The sequence below is a fragment of the Sturnira hondurensis genome, unplaced genomic scaffold (genome assembly GCF_014824575.4).
Source record: "Sturnira hondurensis isolate 20B ecotype Veracruz unplaced genomic scaffold, ASM1482457v3 Scaffold0000780, whole genome shotgun sequence".
In the NCBI taxonomy this organism is placed as follows: Eukaryota; Metazoa; Chordata; class Mammalia; order Chiroptera; family Phyllostomidae; genus Sturnira; species Sturnira hondurensis.
The window spans coordinates 8,343,114-8,353,169 of record NW_028073411.1 but is presented as its reverse complement, the minus strand read 5'-3'; the positions used below and the strand labels follow the sequence as shown (position 1 = coordinate 8,353,169).

The following is a 10,056-nucleotide window of genomic DNA, read 5'->3' as shown; positions in this document are numbered from 1 at the left end:
AGTGCGGGTATCTTACGCCACTAAGTGGAGGGCAGGGAAATCTGGGCTGCAGTGATGTCGCTGGGGGTGGATCGCCTTGCCTGACAGTGTCTCAGTGATTGTGCAACAGTGGATTGGTTGGTCTCTGGCGACTTCAAAGAAGCCCTTCAGGTGGATCTCAGCCGGCTGCTGCCCTAGGTATGGAGCAGGTCTTAGGGCTGTCCAGCAGGTCTCCCTTCAGCTGACCTTTTCCCACCACTGTGTGAGACAGAAAGGAAACCCGGGAAACCCCAGCGTTGCCGATGCCCAGGTCCTGAACTCCACTGTGCATCCACGCTCTTCTTTCCATCTCCTTGAGCCCTTTCACCATCATCCATTATGTTATTTCCGGGGCATTCAGTTGTACTCGGAGGGGAGGTGGGAGGGTGTGAGAGCCTCTAACGTCTCGCTCCAGAACTCGCAGTCTCCAAGTGCTGTGTATGATAAATTATTTAAACTGCACAACTTCTTTGAGGGCGAATAATACACAATCCATTATTTTCCACATACGGCAGGTTATAAGACAATTAAAATTAGGAAGATTTTTAAGAATCTTGGGTTAAGACCCGAAGGAAGAGGAACACACCGGTGAAATACACACATGCACAAATGCACACACATGCGCATGCGCGCACACACAAAGAGGTGTGGGTGTAACCCTGCAGAGATTTACAGCTATAGTGTAAAATAAAGCAATTGGGAATGGGTGAATAAGTTTTGGGAAGTTACTTTATTCTGCTATACTTTTTTGAATGGCATTAGAATTCACATTTTATTTTGTATTACATTGCTTAGAAAATCGTACATGGGAATATTTTCACTTATGATCACAATGAAGAACACAGCATTATAAGTTATTATTTCTTACAAAAGAAGATACCACTAGTTAGCAAAACACAAAGTGATATTTCTAGGTTTTCAGATATTGTATTTATTCAGAAGTTAGACTTCTTTGTTTATACTTACAGATTCTTCTTTACATAATGTTTTCCTTTCCCTAAATTTTCATCAACTTGCTTTTTATTCATGTCTCATATGTTGTATCATTTCTATGATGTTTTGGTGGGTAATTGTTCCTTTTGTCTTATGTAACTAAGGAGACGGTACCTTAAGTCATGAAGAAGAAGTAAAGTGATACTATTAATATGGAAAGGGAATAAGGAGGGTTGGCTCTTGTCAGATTATATTCCCCTCAGTGAGTCTCCACTAAATGTTTTAATGTTGTTTTTTTGCGTCCATCATCCTCGATTAGAAATAATAACCACAATGCAAATGACATTAATTGAGTATTTTATAGTTTATATAAGTTCACGTGTATAGTTTTAACTTAATTATTATACATTTCCTTTGCTCCATAAATTGGTGAGAGGCCTAGTTCTTCAGACCAAGGCTGGTTGGAGAAAGATCGTGGCTCTAGCCTTTCTGAGCTGAGTGACTTGGACAGGTTATTCAACCTTGCTTGGTTTCATTTTCCTCATCCCGAAGTTAATGTAGGCAAGGTATTCAACCTTTTGTCCCTCAACTACAAGACAACACAGTTTTCAAGGAGGATTAAATGAGGAAAGAGTACAAAAACATTTGGAATAATACCTGCATATAGTAAATATTTAATAAATATTACTTAGTGTCTTCATTTTATACTACACCAGGACCACCTGGTTCTATAGAAAGCACATGCAAGAAATGGACAGGCAGCGTATCTGGTACTAACTTGCTGTATATCAAAATAAAAGGAATTTAAATTTTTTCACATGCTTTTTCAGAGCTGCAGTTCAGAGTTAGAGAAGTGGAGGGGTAGATAGCTCTGAGGAGGACATTTCCTGCTTGTCACAGAGCAGTCCCTTTAGAGGACCAAGCTCATATTTTACAACGTTCCTTCGAATTTTAGCATTACCCTTTAGGAAACTATGACCTCGTACCTTGGATAACCACCACTTTGGACCAAGGCCAAATTGGAATTCTCACGTGTGTGTGCTTTACTAGTGAGCTAAAAATGGTTTTTACATATTAAACTTAGTAATTGATTTGATGACAGGAAACACTTTGGAGCCTAATTAAATAAATTGTTACCGCCTCAAACAGAATTTCATAATTCTCATTGGTAGATCTGTATTATAATAAATTATAATCAACTGTCATATTTTAATTACATCAGTAAAATGTTTGTGGAAATGTGTTTTCTTTCTTTATTATATTAAGCATCTACATAATGTCCTTGACTTTGACTATTGGCCTGCAAAGCCTAAGCACTTATTATCTGGCCCTTTACAGAAAATATTTGCCCACTCTTGGGCTAAGACACTAATGTGGTGACACTTTGTACGAGAAAACAGATTTTTGGCTATAAGGAAAGTGTTTACTTTAAATCTATCTTTCAGTGGTGGTTGTGAACTGCTCTGTTTACCAGGTTTGATTTGTATCTAAAATATATGATATTTAGCGTGGGGAGTTACAAATGTTTATTTTGAGTTATGTTAGACTACAGCGAATTTCTTTGTAATTTTAGCAGGATATTATGACCCTGCAGGAGAAAGGTCAACCTTTCTGAACTCAGCAGAAGGAGCCTGCCAAGGGTTGAGGGGCTCTCGTCCTTTCCCTCTAAAATGACACAGAGAGATCTTTCTCTTCTGTGCAGAGTCCGAAAGCACACTATTAGACTTAGTAAGTAAAAAGATTAGTCAATTTAAAACTATAACTGTATTTCCTCTTCCTCAATGGTTAAATTCTTGCAAATTTATTTTAACCTCATAAAACTATTAACATTTTCACTGTGTATTTTCCCTCGGGCGTTTAAATGTTAATGAGTTTTTTAACCTGCATCATTGAGCATTAACTATTTCTTTTACATTTTTTTGTTCTTGCCCTAGAATCTTACATATTTAGTGTTTGAATGTCACTTTACTCCACCTTCACCTCCACAATATTCTTTTAATTAGATAGAGGACAAGCCACTGCATAGGGCACTCAAATGACAGAACTTGAAAAACAGTTTATTATGATATTTATAAGCTAGGATTTGGCGTCATATCAGAATACTAATTCCTACTTTGCTACTTACTAGCTACATGAACGTGGCCAATTGAATAAATTCCCGTGAGTCCCAGGTTTCTTAACTATAAGCCTATAGTTAAAAAATAACCTCTAACTCACAGGACAGTTGTGTGAATTAAGAGAACTTACTTGGTATTTGAAATGCAGACATTACTTAATAACTATAGCTATATTATTACGGAGAACTGGGAAGGATTTACGGTTCAACTAGTCTAATCCCAACATTATATAAATGAGAAAAGCTAAGGCCAGAAAATCTAAGAGATCTGTCTTCCCCACTCCCCAATAATTCCCACTTATGTGCACAGCCAGGTTTCAAACTTTTTATTTTAATTTCCCTGAACCTCTGACAAGCTATTTTCTGGCAGTGGAAAACAGACTCCGCCCCTCCAAAAGAGTACCGTGGGACATCATTATCGTAAAACCAGTCGTGTCCATTTCCACTCTTTTGCTAATGAAATACTGTAGGTTGGTCAGGGCTTGATCTTCTTACTCTTAAAGTACAGCCTCATTCCCTCCCTAACCAGGGTTCCCTACAAGAAACTACTTCTCTAGCAATAGTTAATTCAAATACCTAATCTAGACTCACACTGAAAATACACATTTTAGAAATGTTCACCTATTAATAGTAGTAGTCATGAAAAAAAATATTGTCCTCTATTCAATGAACACCTAGATTTATGCCAGACATTAATTTGAGAGATATCATCCTAATCTTCACAATAATTATGAAAGATAAGGGTCGTTATTCCCATGTACAGGTAAATATTTAACTGGAAAAATATAATATATTTTTAACTGGCTGAGAAATAATATTTAGAGCAGCCTGCTGCGATGGAGACCCTTTGCACTTCTCAAGGCCATGGCTACGGAAAATGAGCCTAAACTCTTGTTGCCTCTGTGGGCTGTACAAGAAAATATTTTGGTGCCCCCTAGAGGTGAACAGGAGCGTGCCATTGTTTAATACTAGGGAAGGAGAAGCCGAAGCCAGCCAGTCCAGCAGGTGCTACCTATCATTCACTGGGAGCTTGATTCTCTGTACTTATTTGGCTCAGATACAACCACAGAGAAGCTCCAGGGAGAAGTGGCTCTCAGAATTTAGTGAGCATCAAAACCACACTCTAGGGGATGTGGTTTCTGGAGGGCTTGTTAGAATCCTAGCATTTCTTATTACCTGGGTCTGAGGTGGGGCCTCGAAATGTGCATTTCTTACTACAATTCCTTGTGTTCCTGATACTGCTGGCCCAGGCATCACACTCTGAGAACCACTGCCCTAGAGAATCATCTCGAAATTTAAGCCAGCTGCAGAAGCTGGTTGGGTTTCAATGTCCTTGGCTGGCTCGTGCCAGGGGTGCGCTTTCTCCCCTGCTGTGTGTAGATGACCATAAACAGTGTGTACCGAGACCTGAACAAGCTTTGCCTGAGGGTGACAGTTTCTGAGCAACTCGAGATTCCATGGCCCCCGGGAGTTCCAGAGGTTCTACAGATAGTGGTGATTGTGGGAGAACCAGTTGAGATTTGAGGCGAGAGAACTCGGGTTCTGGTGTCAGCTCTGCCCTTTGATCAGACCTGGCTGCAGACCCGCACCCTCACCTGAACAGAAATAAAGCAGCAGCCGTTTAGAATTACACTCTGGTTTTTAACCCTATCAAGCAGCTTGGCACTCAGAAGGAATAAAACAAATTTTAGTTAAATATTAATTTTCGGTGATGTTAAGGGTTCTGTATCTGTATTTTCAGTACATAGATATTGTGAAAAATTATAATTAACATGAACATCTTTTGTAACTATGAAAGACTATAGTGTGAAAGTAGTTATGGAATTATTATGTAAGTTTCATGAGTTTAGTCGATGCTATTACTGTTATTTACCTTTGCTTTTACTTGTATTTCCTTCTTTTATCAAATTCTCTTTTTTCCTTTCTCCCATATACCCCAATTTCACAAACTCTAAATTGAAAGAATGTTATTTTTTACTTTTTAAAAACTATATGGGTTTTTAAGTGTCTAAATTGTTTTCTAAATTATTTTAGTAGCATTTTTTTCCCTTAAGATAATAGGAGACTTGAATTTTGACTCTAGTGGCTTCCACTTCTGGTTAATCCAGGTCAGGATTTGTAGAGACCTCCCATGGTGGCGAGAGGCACCACGAAACGCTTCCTTTCTGACCAGTGTAACAGTCAGAGGGGATCTCAGAACTCCTTAGGGAACAACCTAGAATTAAGACCTAGACATTAATGGTATTGGCGCAATGTGAGGCCACCAAAAATCATGGTTCAGTAAGAGTGGAGAAGTAATACAATACTATTTGTAAAAATGAGAAATCTGGTTGTTCTTGTATAAATTTGTGTTTATTATCTGAAAAGTTGATGACACAAAGAAATTAATGTGCCATGTCTCTCATAGATTAGTTGCAGTCTCCCTTTTTTCCTTAATGAAATCCATTGGACATACCTTCTTATTTAAATTTGCATCAAATTAAAAACAAAAACAAAAATGTTTCTATAGGCCTGTCATTCCGAATGCTATTTTCAGTTCTTTTCTGTTTTACCCAGAAGGGAAGTGGACCAGAAAAAAAAAATGGAACTTGAACCCATGTCTGTGACTTGCATTGTGCAATGATACAAATAGCATTATTTATGGATAATGAAATACAGGATATGTTTTTACAGTTAAAATATGGGACAATGACTTTCTGTGGTGAATAAAGTTGAACATAAACACATTTTGTTGCTGCCGAGGGATAAAAGTTGTGAAATTAAGAAATCAGTGTGGTCGTAAACATATTTCAGCCCCGTAATTTACTGGTGCAGACTGAAGAAAATTCATTGGGGGTAGAAGGGCATGGAGAGGGATGGAAGAATTCTCCATCAATGACAGGTACTCGTTCTTCACCTAATTTTCCTTTTAAGAAAATGTGACTGTGCCTTCCACTTTCTCTTTCTTAAGGAAGTTACATAACAGAACTTAAAGCTAAAATCCAGAAGGACAAATAATTTAATAAATGCTAAATGCTTTTGAGGTCGTTAAGAAAACAGAGCAGCCAGCGTATACCCATGACATGAGTATAAGTATCCTAAGAGTTTCAATTCAGTTATCTAATGAGTAGCCTGTCTTTGGAAATGTCCTCCAAATGGCCTTCAAGTTTTCAAGGTCAGGCAAAATGACAGAGGCAGAGGTGGCCATTAGGAAAAGACATTTGGAAAAGCTCAGGTAGGCATAAAGTTAGTGGGGATATTTGAGAAATTTCAGATTGAGTGTATTATTGTGTTAGAAAAATCGATCGATTTCAGAGTTCCTACTATGTGTCCAGGATATTGTTAAATGCTGGAAATAAAAAAGGAGTTGGACAGATCCTCTTTCATTCAGGTGTGTGACAGATAATTACATAAGTGATTGTAACACTGTGAGACTGGCGTTAGGTTGGGGGTTTGCACAGATTCCCGTGAAAGCCCTGATGGAATGAGACGAGGAAGGACTAGGTGAGGCATTTAAACTCATGCAAAGTTGTTGACCAATCTATATATCAATTCAAACCACCGGTGACTTCGGTTTTGTGGGGGGAGGGGTGGGGGCTGGGGAGCGGTAGCAGTTGCCAGACACACACAAAGAAAAGACAAAAAGAAACAAGGAAATTCTCTTCCAAAATACAGTGAGGAAAAAATATCCGTAACTTCCCTGAAATAAAGCAAACCTTCTGGTACAGTGTGTGTTGCTAGGAATTTATTTTTTCCCTCCTAAGTGAGTAAAATCTCACACACATTCAAGCCCTTAGAGTTTTGTGTGTATTATAAATTCTAGACCTCGGCTGCGCAGGGTGTTGTCAAATATGAGGTTATAAGGAAAGGGTTAAAGGGAAGGCGGTATTTCGGAAATGGGAAGGCTGGTGAGAAGGTTTGAAAACACCGCTTTCCAACTTGGAAAAACTCTGAACTTCGAGGCTCCCCAAAATACACATGTGTGTGTCTGTGAGCGCAGGGAGATCTATTTCGGTAGGATTTTTTTTTTAAATTTTAAACCATAATCTCTCTCCCTCTCCCTCTCTCTCTCTCTCTCTCTCTCTCTCTCTCTCACTGTGCTGCAAACACAGAGCAGCCCCCTTAGGACCGCCTGGCTAAAGCTGCAGCAGAGGCACCGACTGACTGGCTGGGCTGTCGGGGAGTCGCGTTCAAAGCCGCCCTCTCCCCGTTCCCCCCACTGCGAACCACCATTTCCGAGACTGGGTCACCTCCGCGGCCCCGGGCGGGGGCCCGGGAACCTCGTTCCTCCCGCAAACTTTACTGTGCGCGGGAGCCAGGGCGCGAGCGGAGACGCGCAGAAACGCGCCTGCCGCCGCCGCCGCCGCCGCCGCCGCCCCCGCCCGGCGCAGACGGCCGGGCCTCACCTCTCCCCCGCGAGGTGCGGGCTCCCAGCGCGCAGCCGGTGGGCGGTGCCGGGCGGCGCGGGGCGGGGTCGAGGGGGTGGGGGCTCGGGTGGGTATATAAGGCCGGCGCCGGCTTAACTTCTGACTTGGGGTTATTTATTTGGGGAGCGTGCGAACCGCGTTAGCTGGTGGCGGCGGCGGCGGCGTTGGCTGCCGCAGACGGTGGTTAAAAAAAGGCGGTGGCAACGGCGAGGGATGGGAGCGTCGTGGCTCCACGGCGCAGGCAGGAGCTGCCGAGCTTTCCGGGCACGGCGGGACTGCTGAGCAAAAACAGGAGCGTCCGGGGGCCCCAAAACCTTCTCCGGAGGCGTGGGGCAGGTTTTGTTCTGCTGCGCTGAGCGCCAGGCAGCCCGAGTGGACAACTCCAGTTACACCGGCGATCCACCTTCCCGCAGCCGAAAGAGACCAGGACTGCCTCGTCCGTCCTATTGTTTAGAGACTTGCTAGGAGCTCGAGAGTCAGCAGAGCCACCGAGTCCCTGCTCTCCGTCGCCGCCTTTCCTCTCCCCCATCTCCCTCCCTGGAGAGGGAGGAGCAGAGCAGCCGGGAGAGGTGAAGGGGCTGGAAGAAGACGGGCTGCCCGGGACTGCGGACGCCGAGTCAGGTGCAGCGCCGGGAGCCCGGCGTCGCGACCTCGGCAGGACGACTCCCGGTGGCCGTGGCTGGCAGGATTCGAAGCCTGGGAAAAGTTGCTGCACTTTGACAAGGAGGACCCACTTGTGGGAGGCTGTCGAGGGGCGGCCGAGGGGCTGCGCCTAGCCGGGAGCCCGTTCTTGTTTCTTCTACCTTTGCCATCAGGTGTCTGCTCGTATCCGGGAGACGAGAGGGTTTGACACGCGCGCGCACGGGACTTCCATTTAGCTGCCTCCTTGGCTCTCTTCGGAGTAACGAATCCCACTGGCCCAACTGCCACCTCGCCATCTCCCCAGGACACTCCAGCAGGACCCAGGACGCGGACACCTCCACCTTGACCTTTCCACTCCTTCAGGCGGGCCTGGAACAGCCCCCCTGCAGTCCTCGCAGAAGCTCTCGTCCTCAACCTGGCCTCTTGGATTCCCTTTGCCAGGGTCGTGACTAGTGGATATCCAAGCTGGTTGAAGCGGCCCGATTGCCCTTTTGTCTTTTCTGCTTGACCTCCGGGAAGGCCCGGGTGTGGAGCGTCGCCAAGGACGCTCGGCGGGAGGCGGGATTGCGGAGACATCATTCAGTGAAGTGCATGTGTATTTGCAAACCACCCTGGGCTGTCGGGAGACAGCGAAGACCGGTCGGGGCTGCGGAGAACCCACAGGCCAGTGGGGAAGACGCGTGAGTGAGCCACACTGGGCGCCTCGCAGCGCCTCCCCGCGCCCCCCGGGCTGCGCGCCGCCTTGTGCGCCCCCGAGCGCCATGCCCAATCGCCCGGCGCGCTCGACTCCCGGCACCCCGGGCTCCTGCGCCTTCTAGCTTCGGAGAGCCCACTGTAATCAAGGCCACCATTCTTGTTAAGAACCCCTCTTTTGCCTCTTACCCCCCCCGGAATTGGATTTGCAGAGGGGGTCGTGGAATCCGAGCAGCCCCCTTCCCCGCGCAACTGAGTCCTGCATCTTCGCCGCTATTGGGAGCTCCAGCTCTTTTACCGCCAAGTTGATCTTCGCGACGCGTGATCTCTTCTCGGCTGCTCTGGGGTCTTCTTGCAGCCTTGGCCAGGCCGATTAATCTCCAGGACCTAAAGTTGCCCGAGGAGCGCCTGCCCTGCTGGAGGAGGGCGGGGGGGAGGTGGGAGGCGTGTACCTGTGTCAGCTCTTCTACCTTGAATATTAGAACTGTTACTTCCATATTATTTTGTGCACATCTACCCGGACACTCTGGGTTGCTAGCCCTGCACCAGACACTGGGCCTCAGCCACAGCGCGGTTTGCGCCGAGCAACGTGCTGAAGAGAAACCCCCGGCACTGGCGAGCGAGGAGGAGGCAGGGGAAGATGCTCGGCGTCGGCTGGCAGACGCTGTCCCTGTCTCTGGGGTTAGTGCTGGCGATCCTGAACGAGGTGGCGCCTCAAGCGTGTCCGGCGCAATGCTCCTGCTCCGGCAGCACAGTGGACTGTCACGGGCTAGCGCTGCGCAGCGTGCCCAGGAATATCCCCCGCAACACCGAGAGACTGTGAGTATGGGCTCTTCCTCTACCCCCCACCCTCATCTGTGCGGTGAAGGGAGACTGGAGGGACTTAGCAGCGCCAGCCCCTGTGCCTGGGGCAGCCCGCCCTAGCTCTGCATGCGCATCCTGGGGTTGAAGTCTCCGGGAGGGTGAGGGACAGGAGGGCTTTGCCCAAGGAGGGGTCACGGCCCAAAGAGGGGCGGGCCGGCTGGCAACAGCGCTTGGTCCCTTCTTCCCGCCCTTGTCCCGCCACACGCAGTGCGGTGCGGTCGAGTTCTCTGGGGCTGAGGAGGCGGGGAGAGAGTGGGGAGTAATACTCTCGGATGCTCGGGGCAACGAAAACGCGACTTTGTTCTCCAGACTCAGTAAACCGAGTCACCTTGCCACTGCCCATATCCGCGTGTCAGTTTCAGGGCCCAGTCCCCACTCTGGTCG

The 10,056-nt window shown here is 46.3% G+C and overlaps 1 protein-coding gene across 10 annotated transcripts in view; it reads left to right on the top strand.

Annotated features, from left to right (window-relative positions):
- The first annotated feature begins 7,591 nt into the window (after positions 1–7,591).
- SLIT2 (slit guidance ligand 2) overlaps positions 7,592–10,056 on the top strand; it is a 322,800-nt gene continuing 320,335 nt past the window's right edge. For all 10 annotated transcript variants that reach the window (XM_037045143.1, XM_037045153.1, XM_037045125.1 and 7 more), the window contains exon 1: positions 7,592–9,627. In XM_037045143.1, coding sequence (XP_036901038.1) covers positions 9,449–9,627 — 179 coding nt within the window. In that variant the 5' untranslated portion in view covers positions 7,592–9,448. The remainder of the gene's footprint in view (positions 9,628–10,056) is intronic.